This window comes from Panthera uncia, assembly GCF_023721935.1.
Source record: "Panthera uncia isolate 11264 chromosome A1 unlocalized genomic scaffold, Puncia_PCG_1.0 HiC_scaffold_17, whole genome shotgun sequence".
NCBI classification, from domain to species: Eukaryota; Metazoa; Chordata; class Mammalia; order Carnivora; family Felidae; genus Panthera; species Panthera uncia.
This window is the reverse complement of record NW_026057577.1, coordinates 114,191,363-114,206,885: the sequence shown is the minus strand read 5'-3', so window position 1 is coordinate 114,206,885 and position 15,523 is coordinate 114,191,363. Positions and strand designations below refer to the sequence as shown.

Genomic DNA, 15,523 nt, shown 5'->3' with positions numbered 1-15,523 from the left:
AGTGCCCAGTGCAGGGCCTTTAAAATCAGTCTTCAACCCACAGAACAAAGACTTGGATGATTATGAGTTCATGGCTGCCTTCACCCCAACTTTGGGACCAAAAAGCTTAAAATGTCCAATATTGGCAGTGTATCTTTAATGTTTACATATCTACTATATGGTGTCCATTTGGAGTATCTAAAAGTTCTTCAGGCATCATGATAGTGGTTTCATTTTCATCTTCTTCAAATTTTAGAAGGACCAAAGATTATTCTTCTAGACTATTTTTAGTCTTTGGTCAGAGACAAATGTCAAAACTTCCACCTTTGTTTTAGTAGTACATATGATCATATTTATTGATAATAAATAATGATAAATTTCCTTAAATAAGGCACTGCATAAAATTCAGGGAATAGAAATTTCACAGTATGCCTTATGGCTTTGATATATTTCATTTCCTGCACTATAAACTAGAGTAAATTATGCCACTTCAGAAAACATATGAGAGGAAAAAGTTAAAACAGAGTAAAAAACATGGTTGAATGTGTCAGTCAGAACTATGAAAATATTCTATGCTTATAAGAAGTCCAAACACCTTGGCATCCTTCTAAGATCCTTTCATATCTGGTCACAACTTCACTTGCCTTTCCTAAATTTTATTCTATTCTACTCATCCATTTCATGCTACCTCTGCCTAGAACGCCCACTATCCTTTTCCTCCACCTGTGAAACCCCCTCCCCATTTCCTGCAAGGCCACATTTCAGGACCACCATCTCTATGAAACCCTGTCTTTTTCTTCCTGTTGAATTTATGCTCTATTCAAGGCCTCAACAGACACAATTAGGAAGATCATTCTATGCATATCTCTGGGTATCTTGTGAATGTTCTTGAGGATTGGACCAAGCATTTCAACATCTCTGAATCCTGAGAGCCCTAGAAGACTTCCTACTGCACAGAAGTCATACCATAATGTTTCAATGTTTGAATAAATGAATTACATGGGGCAGAAGCTGCAGGCAATAAAAATGAGTGATTGACTCTCTTCGTATAGACTATGGTCTAGTAGAGCAGATGAAAAATAGCCACATGATTTAAAAAACAAGCTATTTAAGTGTTATAATTTCAGAGCCAAATAATGGACTCCTTTTCTCTTGATGTATTTATTTTTTACTAGATACAAAAGAGTATTTTCTCATGTGTATATTTAGTGACCCAGTCATATTACAAGAAATATCAATCTACTTGGTTTTGACTACTAACTAATATTCTATTTATTTCAGTTCTGAGATTTTTAGAGCCCACCTACCTGATTTAACTCTTTAGATATTGGTGCAGGGAAAGTAATTAAATCAACCAAATAATCCCAGAATTGCCTAATAGTTTAAAAAGTAATTAACTCACATTGCAAATTAAGAAATCCAGCTATGAAGCTAAAATATTACTGTTCATCAGTGATGGTTATTGTGAGTCAGAGTGCCATGAATTAAATATTCTTGCCAGGGCTCCACCCTGACACCCCCTCCCCCAGGGCAGCCATCGTGTGTCACTCACGTTGAAGTCTGCCAATAAGTTTTAGGGAAATTTCCTACAGTGTTAAGAACTGCCCTTCACCAGGATTCTAAAGTCCTTTTTTTTTTTTTTTTTTTTTTTTCCTAAGTACCAGTTGCCCAAATGTCTTTGGACCAAGTTTCTGGCATAGACTTGTTCAGGAAATAGGGTGGGAGGAACACCTATTTTATATTTTAAGTGAAAAAACATTCACACTAGAACATTATGCAATAACCAAAAAAAAAGAAAAAGTTTGGTTGGTGGTGAAGTTTAAGCTCCCCATCATTGTGACTTTGTTTTGGTCACAGAAGAAGCAATCATGGGTTCTCAAGTTGAAGTAACAACAACTAATATGGTAATTTCACTGGACTGTTTAATTTAACAGGCTTAAGATGAAATACGGCAATGTTATAATTGAGACCAAAACTGCTTGTTTTCTGTTCCTAGTTACAAGTGAAAGCAATTAATGGACAGCAGATTTTCAGTAGAAAAACAAGTGTTCTACCGAGTTTTGCCTCTGCAGAACGTAGTGCTGGAGTCCAGTACACAACAGGAACTTAAAACTTATTCAACTAAATAAACTAAGCTCCCCATGTGAGTTAGCATCACTGTCTTGGAAAGCAACTCCCTGAATACATACATAGTAAAATTTTTAAAGTCTGAATCTTTATGAAATCTTTGTAAAAACAGAAGCAGCTCTAGATAATACCACCTACCCTTGACACACCTCTGAGGTGGAAAGGAGGGAAGAAAGTACAATTTGATGCTACTCTAAAATGTATGTATGTATGTATTTATTTTTAAATGTTTGTTTATTTTTGAGAGGGAGAGAAAGCCTGTGAGCAGGGAAGGGGCAGAGAGAGAGGGGACAGAGGATCTGAAAAGGGCTTTGCACTGACAGCAGAGAGCATGATGCGGGGTTTGAACTCAGGAACTGTGAGATCATGACCTGAGCCACAGTCGGAAGCTTAACCAACTGGGCCACCCAGGTGCCCCGATGCTAAAATGTATTTTAAACCTCATATTTAACTTTTTAAAAATGTAATTTTATATTTTTCTTATAAAAATCTGTTATTTTAACATAAAACAACTTAAAAAGCATTTATGATTGAATAAAAATTGACACTGCTCCTCTATCTGGGTGGGAGTACCTTATTTATCCTGTGGCTTTGAGAACCCATGATCTAACTACCAAAGAACACTGACCTATATCAGAAGCAGAACTCTAGACCCTCTCCTATTTCCAACTCCTTAGTGAAATATTCTTTTCTTGTTTTAAAAAATCCCCATGACACATAGCTAATTTGAAAAGCAAATCCTTGTTAATATCATAATGGGCTTTAATTTCTTAATGCATACCCATTTTATAGGGATATGTTCAAGATAATTCCCTAATACAAAGTAAGTATTTCAGGTAAACATTCCAGAAATAATGATAAGAGTTGATAGAGGTGATTTTGGCCAAACACTAACCTTCCCTTTTGATGCCTAGCAAATGGTATCATTTCCTTAGGGCCCGTCCCACACAGGCCCTGCCCTGTGTTCCCATTGTCTAATTCTAATTCTCCTACAACTGGGAAGAAGAAGAATGATTCATTTCTATTTACTGTAATCCAGGCATTTTTGCTAAATGTTTCATGGGCTCATCTCATATAATCCTCATAACATTCTTCAGAGAAAAGCAGTATTTTATCCCCATTTTATGTTTGAGAAAACTGAGGCTCACAGAAACTACATAACTTTTCCTAGATCACACAGCTACCACATGGTGGTTCTTGGGCATGAATCTAGGGAGTTTAACTCAAGAACCTACTTACTCCAGTAATTATACTTAATATATTAGATTACCTCTAAGGAGAATACTTTTGTATCAAGTATAAGTTTTTCTTTTTGAGATACTAACCAGTAATCCCAATTACTTTGCCTCATTTCATAGACTCTGTGTTCTAAATTCTTAATCAGTTCAGTCTCTAACCTCTCAGGGTATTTCTAATTTTCACCCATACTTCCAAATTGTCACAGGGATCTAATCATATTAGATCTCATTTAAAAGAGAAGAGTATATTGTACAAAGTCTAGAGCTTAGCATTTGCTGTCAAGTGACCCCATGTAATGACTAGTTTGTGACCCTAGTTTTTATCTTCTCTAAGCCTCAGTTTACTCAATAACATGTCTTCCTGTCAAGATAAAATTAGTTAAGAAAATAGCTTGCCTGAAATTGATTTGTGTTAAGATTTACTGAAGTTCAGAAAATGAGCACTGAATCTAAATTTAATTCTCCAGCAATAACTACTTTCTCAGTCTCTATATTTGCATTGATGTGAAATGAGGAAGATTAATAAGTATTGTCATAAGATTCCTAACACATGTGGAAGTAAACTAACCACAGCACTGGTAGTGCTGGTTATCACCATTAATTTGTAAGTCTTAGAGACGATTTTCAAAAATTTAAATTCAAGGGGTGCCTGGGTGGTTCAATCAGTTAAGCATCTGACTCTTAGTTTTGGTTTAGGTCATGATCTCATGGTTTTGTGAGTTCAAGCCCGCATGGGGCTATGTGCAGACAGTGAAGAACCTGCTTGGGATTCTCTCTCTCCCTCTCTCTCTGCCCCTCCCCCATTCATGCTGCCTCTGTCTCTCTCAAAAATAAATAAACTTTACAAAAAAATTTTTAATTCAAAGTATTTGTTAACCCCCAAAGAAAGTTAAAGTTCCCAATAATTATAGCCTTGATCATACAAGCATGTTTTAACCCTACTTTATTTCAATAAGATAGAATTTTATAATTTCTCTTTTTATTTCTTTCTAATTCAATAATATTATAATTTTCAGGGTGCCTGGTAGCTCAGTCGGATAGGTGTGTGACTTTGGCTCAGGTCATGATCTCAGGGTTCCTGGGTTCGAGCCCTGCATCTGACTCTGTGCTGACAGCTCAGAGACTGGAGCCTGCTTCGGATTCTGTGTTCCTCTCTCTCTGCCCCTCCCCTACCTGTGCTCTCTCCCTCTCTCTCTCTCTCTTTCAAAAATGAATAAAAAAATCATTTAAAAATAATATTGTAATTTTCTAGAGCTCCAAATGTGTATATGTCTATACACATATATATATATGTGTGTATATACATATGTTTACATATATATACACACACATTGTTTATGAAAACAGAACAATTTGAAGAGATATTTTGGGGAAAGTATGTATCATGATTTTTAAATGTCTAAACATTAATCACTTATCAGTTTTTTATCGGTTAATCAGTTAAGCAGTATTTACTGATTATTGTGCAAATCCTCACGGGCCACACTGAGGCAGAAGACATAACTAAGACTATAGACAGGGAGATGAAATGTAGAGATTACTTGGCAAGGCTTTCCCAGGAAAAGGAGGCAGGTTGATGATACCAGTTAATGAAGATAGGCTGGAAAGCCCAACTGGGATACGAGAACACTGAATATAGGCATTGGAGCCTCAGTAATGTCTGATGAGTTTGAACTGTGATCCAACATGAGATTTTCTCCAGAGACTTATTTGTGCAATAAATAAATATTTTGAAAATAGGACTAAGAAATGAAAATATGAAAGTTGGAAACAGGGAAAAGCAGTATTTTTAACATATTCAACTAGGTAATCATTTCATATAAATAAATTAGAGAAAAATTCCTTAGCTGATGGGTCACGTTACTGACATTTGATGGCTTTCATCATCTCAGGGCTGACCATCTTTTTGATCTTCATTAAATTTCTTTATTGTCTTTTCCAACTGTTAGTCCCTGTCATCCTGTTCGGTGGCACTCTATGCAATCATCCCTGTGGCTTCTCCCTTCCCTTCTCTCGGGTTACCTATACTGTCACCTGTATTGTGTCCTAGGCAGAGTCCTCCTTTGGGTGGCACTCTAGTCCTGCCTAGCCCTAGTCCTGCTAGAGAGAGATACTCAATTGGTAGCTGCTTTGAATGGAATGGAATGGATTCCAGGCACCAGGTGTAAACACAAATCCACTCATCCACTCCTTCCCTTTCTTTGAAATTCTCAAAACCATTAAGACAGAGCTGCTTTAAAAAAAAAAAAAAAAAAAGCAAGTGAAGCTAACATGTGGATGTGGCTCTTAACAGGGAGGCTGTACAACTCACAGGATGAGCAAGGGAATCATTGCAAATTCTTAAGTGCTTTTTCTGGCCTGGGTCTCCCAGGGTGGGGTAACATTCTCCAGCGTTTTGACCCGTCAACTTAACTTCCCAATTTTTAGTTCCCTGGAGTGGAGGGAGGGGGAGAGGATGGAGTAACATGAACATGATTTAATGCACTCCTAGTTATAAAAGTCTTCAGCAAGAAGAAATAAAACAGTCCCCAGGTTCTTTATTAGGTTCAGTTCCCAGTGTACAAACATTCTCATTCAACTGAAACAAAATAGCCCACACACATACCGTTTCTGAAGAGGCTGTCTTCCTCCCTTCTTTAACCTCCCTCTTCCCTCTTGCATTTCTGTTTCTTTTCTTTTTTCTCCCATTCTTGTTTCCTTCTCCTTTTCTCCAACTTATCAGTCTTCCCAAAGAAAAGTTTATCTGCAACCACCGTTTAACCACGATCAAACGAAGCAAACCCTCCATAAGCGAAAGCAAAACCCTTTCAGTGGGGGCGTGCGGGAGTAGACGCCCCCTCCCCTCCCACATCCACACGCTTAGTGCCAGACCACAGCACGGCGAAGTTCAAGTGTCCGCAGGAAGCGAGGTGGGGAGACCAGACCTGCTCACTCTCTCAGAGACCGTCGAATTCCTTCTGCGCAATCGGGCCCCAGGGAAGCAGCCTCCCCTTAAGGGCCGAGAAGCCCGGGCACGTTGAAAGTACTCTCCCCGAGCAGACCCAGGGGAGAAGTTAGGGGTGTGAAGGCGGGGCCACTGCACTGGCGACTCCCTCCGAAGGTCCAGCCCTCGCCCGCCTTCCTGCCACCGTAGGGAGTTAGCCGGAGAGCGGCATCACCCTCTCAATGAAAGGCAGATATCCCTTTAAGGTTTGCTTTGTAGCTGGTGGACTTTAGCCTAAACACGAACCCGCGAAGCTGGCTTTATTTGTCCATGTCTCGGACAGAGCCTGGGAGACTGCCAGTGGGATTTCAGAAACCCAGCACGCGAAGGGGCGGGCGATGGGGCAGTAAGTCTGGGATATGAGGAGCGTGGAGAGGACTCAGAGGCATTCGTCCAAAACACAGGAAATTCACTCTTCGGCTTCTGCGCGCCGCGACTGGCCGGGGCCGGACGCAGACCTGCGGCGGTAGAGTGGCCCTGAGCGCGCGGCTCCGTTCCCAGCCCCGCCGAGTCCTGCCCGCCGATCCAGCGCGTCCCCGGGCTCTGCGGGCTCTCGGGCCATGGCCCCCCGACGCCAAGCCAGCCCAGGGCTGGCTGTCGCCCGCTGCTGGCTCCTCACCGGTGAGCGACCCTGCTTGTCTCTGGGCATCTGCGCGCGGGGCTCCGGGCTTGTTGTGGTTGTTGGGTAGAGGGAGACGGAGAGCTCTGGCCCCGAGGGGTGGATGGAGCGCTGGTCCAGTTTGGGGCGCTCAGGTAGTCTGGGCAGGTCTGAGTACAGAAAGGAGTTTCTGCGTTTCGTTCTCGTTACTCGTTTTGATGTGTTTCAAAACCTTCCCCCTCGGTGGTAGCAGGGAGACAGCGCTGAAAACTTGACAAGGTAGATGCGACTCTACAGACTTGTTTTGACAGTTTACACTGTATTTTAGGACTTTACTGAATGGCCTTTCCCCTCCTCACCCCGCTCCTCGGGAGGGGAGAAACTAGAGGGCGCCTGATTTATATGCAAAGTTCCTACCCTCAGGTTACACAAGGGTGGGCATTTTTGCATTTTGTTGCTGTCAAGGATGAGGAGGAACTTTTTGAAATGGAGAAAGGGATAGAGAGCCTTTACTCTGTAACTGTCACAGAGCAGACCATTTTTTAATGCAAAGTATAGTATTGTTACGTGTGTATAAAAGGTATTTTTCATGAGGACTTAAAAAAAACACTGGAAATACAAAGTTATATCCAATTCAGAAAAATGTTGAATCATATCATTCCTAAGATTTTCCAAATGATTAACCCACAGTCAGATCTTTTTTTACCAGTTACTGACTGAGGGGAGAAGTTGTAGTGGTGAAAACTGGAAGATACATTGTGTGAAAGAAAGTGACCTGATTAATGGTTTGGTTAACGGTTGGGTTTAGCATATCATCAATATTCAATGTTCAGTGTCTTTTTTGCTGGCATGCTTCTGAGTACTAGTTAATTCAGCATTTTGCCATTAAAAACGGGAATTATCTGGCCAGTTTACCCTGATTTGGATGTTCAAGCCTGGTTACCTCTTATGAAGATCTCTGAGAAATGGATTATTAGTAAGCAAAACTTTTTACATAGTGAGGTGGCATTAAGAGAGTTAATTATGAGCTACGGACTTTTCATCCAAACATTTTCTACTACTCAGGAAGTGTCCAGTAATCCAAACAGTAGAGACTTCTGAACAGCTTTACAGCCAGTGAATGGTTTAACTTATCAGCTACTGTCACTGCCCTTTACACTTATTTGACCTATGTGATGTCTCTCCAGCTCAAACTTTTTAGAGGTTGTTTGCCTTTTGTTGTTGTGCCAAATCTGAAGTTGTCTGACTATTCAAGTTGTACCTTTTTCAACTTACCAAAAAGGCAGTCAGTAGTGCAGAAAGGATCAAATGAAGTTTGCATATACCCCCGCCCCCCCCCCCCCAAAAAAAAAAAGAATGAGGGCCCTGGGTGGCTCAGTAGGTTAAGCAGCTGACTCTTGATTTCAACTCAGGTCATGATCCATGATCTCACTGTTTGTGAGTTTCAGCCCTGTTCTCAGCCTCTGCACCTGGAGCCTGCTTGGGATTTTCTTTCTCCCTCGCTCTCTCTGCCCCTCCCCTGCTCATATCTTCTCTCTCTCCCTCTCTCTCACTCTCAAAATAAATAAACTTTAAAATGAAACTTTAAAAAAAATAGAGGTCAAAAAGTTATGATTTCATATACTGAAGATCTTTTAGGTTTAACTGCTTTATTTACCCATGCCTAAAACAGTCACAAGTTGCACGCTGTGGGTTTTCTGCAATTGTTGGTAAGGCATATTAAGGCAGAAAGGGACTTAAAGAAGAATAACATATAGATATTTCTAAAATTTTTTTTAAAGTTTATTTATTTTTGACAGAGAGAGAGAGACAGAGCATGAGCAGGGGAGGGGCAGAGAGAGAGGGAGACACAGAATCCAAAGCAGGCTCTGGGCTCTGAGCTGTCAGCACAGAGCCCGACGTGGGGCTTGAACTCACAGACCAGAACGCAAGATCATGACCTGAGCCAAAGTCAGACGCTTAACTGACTGAGCCACCCAGGTGCCCCTAGGTATTTCTAAATTATAATACTTAAGTCCTTTTTGTGTATGTGTATATGTGCATGTACCTAAAATTCAATCATATTTAAATTAGAATTTATTGTGTCAGAATCAGTCAGTTCCTCATATGTGCTATAATATGCCCATTTTACAAGGATCTGAAATTTGACTTCTTCCTCTCCTTTGCTGGTCTTCCAGTCAGTCATCATAGGGTCAGCTTTCCTGGAAACTTCTCGTCAGTTCGGAGTCCACCCCTAACCTGGGGTCTCATCACCATCCCTACCAGTGCACACTCCTGTGGAGTGCTCTTGCTGCCAATCTGAACCCAACCTCTAATCTATCTTCCTAATAAGTAACTTTCATTATATCTTAGTCTTTAGTAAAATAAACAAACAAAAATACTTTGATGGCTCTTTATTGTCTTCAGATAAAATCCAAAATTCTCAACTGACCATTCAGGGTCTGCTCTAATCCAGCACCCTCTCTCTCCTACTACGCCCGTATTGGTTTCCTGTTTCTGTTGTAACAAATTGCCACAGATTGATTGGCTTAAAATAAGACAAATTTACTATCTTACAGTTCTGTAAGAAGTATCTCTAGGCTAAAATCAAGGTGCAGAGCTACATGTCTTCTGGAGGCTATCAGGGAAAATCCATTTCCTTGCCTTTTCCAGCTTCTAGAGGCCACCTGCATTCCTTAGCTTGTGGGTCCATCCTACATCTTCAAAGCCAGCAGTATAGCATCTTCAAATTTTTCTCTCTGACTGCTTCATCATCCATTTCTTTCTCTGACTCTGACCCTGTTGAGTCTTTCTTATAAAGATCCTTCTGATTACATTGGACCCACTTACATAATGCAGGATAATCTCCCTGTCTCGAGATCCTTAATTTAATCACACATGGCAAGTCCTTTGTGCCATATAAGGTAACATTCACAGGTTCTAGGGATTAGGACATGACATCTTTGGGAGACCATTATTCTGCCTGCCAAAACCCCAAAATGTACCCTTCCCATGATAGCCGATCACGTTTCCTTACTTTCTCCGTAATCCTCGCGCTCATTTTGATACTGTGGATATGATCTTGTTTTATGCATGTGGAAGAGAACTCCACCTTTCCCTCCACCACCCCCTGTTGAACCTGTGCTCAGCTTAGATCTCTGATCTTGAATCGCATGCTGTGAAATAATATGCCAGGTAGGCTACCTAAATGTGGGTTTGGAGGGCCTGGGGTGGCTTAGTGGGTTAAGCTTCCAACGTCAGCCTAAGTCATGATATCAAGGTTCAGGACTCTGTGCTGACAGCTCAGAGCCTGGAGACTCCTTCTGATTCTGTGTCTCCCTCTGTCTCTGCTCCTTCCCCACTCATGCTCTGTCTCTCAAAAGTAAATAAGCATTAAAAAAATTTATAAATGTAGGCTTATATCACCACAACAAACCACCACCATCCCAATAAACTTCCCGTTGGATTAAGAATTGTCTTGTATTAGCTTTTAACGATATTTTAAAATGATTTGTCAACAGATTATTATTTTATGTATGTCAAAGTCCCAGCAAAAACTAGTGACACATATAAAGGATTTAACTGAAGGAAGTTTAATAAAGGGACTGTTTACAGAGGCATTTAAAGGAACTGACAAAAGATGGTGGAGCACCTAAGGACAAACAATAATGAGAAGAAAGCATCTGAAGTAACAGTGGGAAGAAAAGCCATTACTAATCCTAGGCATGAAAAGGGAGCATTGTCAGGTTGACTGTGAACTCTAGCTATGGGAGAGGGACTGTTGGACAGGAGCTGGGACATAGGAAGAGGAATGCAGCTAGAGCCCAAACTGAAGCCCCACCAGGAGGGAGCAGGGGAAATGAATACCCCTTCTTTTCCTCCCACCCTCTCATTTCTTGCCCAGCCTCTCATTGGCCATATCCAAATGGCAGAATTAAACCTCCAGGGGAAAAAGATCAAGACATACAATAACAGAGAAAAACTGGCACAACTTAATGCTGAAAGGCACATATTTATTGAGAACATATTCTGTGTGAGGCCTTGTGCCAAAAACGTTGCATATATTATTTCATTTTAATCTGAGAAACAGGAAAAAATTCAGAACTATTATCCATATATTGGAGATGAAGAAACCAAAATGCTAAGAGATTAATTTGTGCAAAGTCACACAACTAGTAAAAGGCAAAGCCTGTGCTCAGCTTTGATCTCTGATCTCAGATCTCATGCTGTGAGATAATATGCCATACAGGCTATCTAAATGCAACTCCATTTCCCTCTTGCTCAACCCTCTAAATGTTAAATCCAAGTATACCTGTCTAAAAGACTTTCATAAGGACCTACTGAATGATGCAAGTCTGTTATTTTCATGACTTTTAGGTATACAGTGAAATTAGATGATGTCTACCCTACATTAATCATAACCCAAATAAGACTACTATCTCTGGATATTAAGAATATATAGAATGATGCCTAATTGAGTTATATGTCTCTCCACCCTAGAAATATTTTACTTAGCCTAAAAGCAAGGTGTCTTCCTTTGTGACTTTCTTCAGTCAAGATTTCCTATTCAAAATGAAGTCCAGAGGCACCTGAGTGGCTCATTAGAAGTGTCTGACTCTTGAGTTTGGCTAAGGTCATGATCTCGTGGTCAGTCGTAGAATCTAGCTCTGCGTCTAATCCTCTGCTTGGGATTCTCTCCCTCTTTCCCTTCCCACCCCTCCCCTCTCTAAAAAGAAAAATATATATATGTGTGTGTATGAAATCCAGTGAGGTGACGGCTGAACATGGAAATCAGACACTTACTCTTAACAAAGAAATGACCTTCAGTGGCACACAGTGGACTGACAGGAATTACTGAACATGGGGAAACTCTTTAGTCATTATGATATCAGTAAAGGCAGCAATACATTCATAGGATTTTTGTTCGTTTGTTTGTTTAATACATAGGCACTGAGAGTAGGAGTGAAATGTACATATATATTTCACGTTTCACCAGTTTGCCTATTTGTCGTCCCTGCTGTCATGATGCTCTTTTGATGCATAAACTTGGGCACAGCTGATAACTATTGATTTTACTTCCTCAGATGGATGCTCCTCGGCATATGTGCCTCCACCTCGAACCCCAAAACTTCTCATTAGATTTAGAAGTTGCTAAATTTTCATATTCTCCTTAAAATACTTCATAAAATAGCTCATGTTTAAAACATATTCAGAAAATTAGGGATCAAAGTGCTATTCTTTACCTACACAATCCTTCTGTTGTATGAAACACAAAATAGTGTATTTGAATTCATGTTATAAAATTGAGATGAAAGATATTTGGAATTGTTGCCACAATGCTAAAATCAGAATATACTGCCTATCCAGAGTGCTCTGTGACTAGAGAATTGTATTCACTCTCAAAGCAAGTACAGAAGAGTATCAAGAGATGTAAATGAGCTGAATGTATTCCTGTCAAGATTATTGAGTCTCTTTTAGCTCTTCTGTTGTGCCAACTCCTCTGAAGTCTCCAGGCCTTGCATAAGCAGTTACTCCCACTGCTTGCTAACCTCAAGTCCCCACATGAATGTCATTGCCAAGAAACCCACTGGAGTATATAGGTCGCCCTCTACCAGAAACATGTAAGCCCCTGGTGCTTCTATAACATACCACATGATAGGGTAATTAAATATCTGACTGTCTGTCTTCCCAGCTTGCTATATGCTCTATGAGGGTAGACTCTTCATTATCCTTAGCATCTACAATAATAGGCACTTGAAATTTGTTATTGAATAGACTATAGACAAAGCCATAAAATACTTAAAAGATCAGATTGTCTCTTTTTGATGCATATGTCCTTACCTGGAATATATATATCTACCCACATTTATATCTAACTGAATAAAAGACACCATCGATTGAATGATGCACCATTATTTTATGCACTACTGAGAAATAAAAGTGCTGCCATTCCAATTATAATCATTAGATTGTTAGATGCCTACTAGTTTCAGAGATGTTGAAAAGTGGGAAAATGTGCATCTGAAAATCACAAAAATAACAAACAGTAAATCTACATGGAAACTTTCTATCACATTTCGTTGTATTTTTAAAAACTGTATCATAAAATTTCAAACATACTCCTGGATACAAATGACACTCCTTCTGGATACAAAGATATGAACATTGTCCCTCTTCTTAGTTCTTTTCTATCTGATGCAAGGGATAATTGCTCCTCTGGCATCAGTCGCCTCACCAGATCCTAAGAACTGAGCTTCCTCTGAATACTCTCCCTCAGGAGAAAGGTGACAATAAAGTAAACATTGATCCAGCTGCATACAATCAATGACTAGTTTTGGCAAACCCTAAATTTTTGTCATATTGGTGATTAGCACTAGGGCTAACACAGATATGGAGGGACTTGATTTTTATCTAATGCCTTCTGTAATTTAAAAAGAAGATTAAAAAGTCAAATAAGTCTTAAAAGGAGATTAAAATACATGCACTGGTTGGTGTTAAGAATTCACTTTATGTGCAAAAACATTAATATTGTTTTATCCAAACAGATCTCTATAAATACAACAAATGAGAAATCTAATTTGAAAAATCATTGTAATTCAAATATTAAAAGGGGTGACAACATATGCTTTTTGCATGAATTATATGGGATCTGCTATAATAAATGCAAATTCTTAAATTTGAATAGGATATCTAACTCACATTAGAACATCAAATGATTAAGATTAATGGGGGGGGGGCACCCGAATAGCTCAGTCGGTAAGCATCTGACTTCAGCTCAGGTCATGTTCTTACAGTTTGTGAGTTTGAGCCCCACATAGGGCTCTGTGCTGACAGCTCAGAGCCTGGAGCCTGCTTTGGATTCTGTGTCCCTCTCTCTCTGCCCCTCCCCCGCTTGCACTCTCTCTCTCTCTCTCTATCTCTCTCTCAAAAATGAAATAAACATTTAAAAAAAATTTAAATAAAAAAAGATTAATGAACCACAAATTTTATTATAAATCCTATACTCCTAATACAAATTACAGTGTACTTTTTTTTTTAATGTTTATTTATTTTTGAGAGAGAGAGAGAGTCAGCATGAGCAGGGGAGGCACAGAGAGACAGGGAGACACAGAATCTGAAGCAGGCTCTAGTTTGAACTGTCAGCACAGAGCCCAGCACGGGGTGGGGCTTGAACTCATGAACCGTGAGATCATGACCTGAGCCAAAGTCAGACATTCAACCAACTGAGCCACACAGACACCCCCTACTGTGTACTTTCAAAATCATTTTGTTAGGTATAATTTTAGTTTGCCAAATACTAAAGTTTGAAAACACATGGATACCGACCAGTCTTTAAAATTGTCCATTTTATTGTTATATTTTTCGTAAAATGATCTTGTATAGGTATACGTACAAACAGAAACACACCACTCATGGAGGCTTTTGTTGATAAATTTTTGCTTATCTGGTAGGAGGTTTTATATTATTTTGTGACAAGTGCAAGTAACTGCTTTTATTTATTTATTTTTTAATTTTTTTTTTTTAACATTTATTTATTTTTGAGACACAGAGAGACAGAGCATGAACAGGGGAGGGTCAGAGAGAGGGAGACACAGAATCTGAAACAGGCTCCAGGCTCTGAGCTGTCAGCACAGAGCCCAACGCGGGGCTCAAACTCACAGCCCTCACGGGCCGCGAGATCATGACCTGAGGTGAAGTCGGCCGCTTAACCGACTGAGCCACCCAGGCGCCCCATCAAGTAACTGCTTTTAATCACAGAACTTTAGACAGTAACTGAGCAAAAGTTCCTTCAAAACAAACAGACAAACAAACCAAAAACTTTCCCTTTTCCCCTTTTGCCTGAATTAGCTGAATACTTCTCCCAGTTGTCCCCTTAGCTTTGCTTGTGGAGGTCACATGGGCATCTCTGTACAATCCCAGGTTAGCACATTCTCCTTACGTAAATGATTGCATTTATTATTAGATATTCATAATCAGAGCTCTGGTTTACTCTGCAAAGATCATTTTCTAAACATGCATAATAAAACTGTTATTATATATTATTTACATTTTAAGATCTTTTCCTCAGTATGATGTGTTTAAAATAATCATTTTCTTACCGAAGCATGGGTATCTCAAAAATTGAAATAGGTTTTTAGAAACTTACCTTAAGAATAATCTTCTCTTTAAAATTATAGTAACATTATAAAACAGAATGTTTTCATAATTTTAAGACACCAAAGATAGGCAAGTTAAAAACTCTGTATTAAAGGAGAACTAATGATCACATATTCTTTCATATAATAACTATGATTATGTAACAGTTGCTGTGCTGAGTTTCAGGAACACAGGGAAATAAAAGGTAGTCTCTGTCCTTAAAGAAGTTCACACTCTGAAAAAGGCAATAGACAAGCAAGGAAGCAATGATGGGAAGAGCCTCCATGGTGCTGTAAGCAGAGGAAGAAAAAAAGTTAGTAGGTGTTGCAGGGAAGTTAAGTCTTGGGATGCCTGGTGGCTTAGTCTTGGTTAAGTGTCCAACTTTGGCTCAGGTCATGATCTCATGGCTTGTGAGTGGGAGCCCCTCATTGGGTTTACTGCTGTAAGCTCGAACCAAGAGTGGAGCCTGCTTCAGGTTCTGTG

The 15,523-nt window shown here is 39.8% G+C and overlaps 1 protein-coding gene across 2 annotated transcripts in view; it reads left to right on the top strand.

Annotated features, from left to right (window-relative positions):
* Window positions 1-6,298: 6,298 nt before the first annotated feature.
* The window catches only part of ITGA1 (integrin subunit alpha 1), a 163,601-nt gene continuing 154,376 nt past the window's right edge, over window positions 6,299-15,523 (top strand). For both annotated transcript variants that reach the window (XM_049648089.1, XM_049648088.1), the window contains exon 1: window positions 6,299-6,948. In XM_049648089.1, coding sequence (XP_049504046.1) covers window positions 6,888-6,948 — 61 coding nt within the window. In that variant the 5' untranslated portion in view covers window positions 6,299-6,887. The remainder of the gene's footprint in view (window positions 6,949-15,523) is intronic.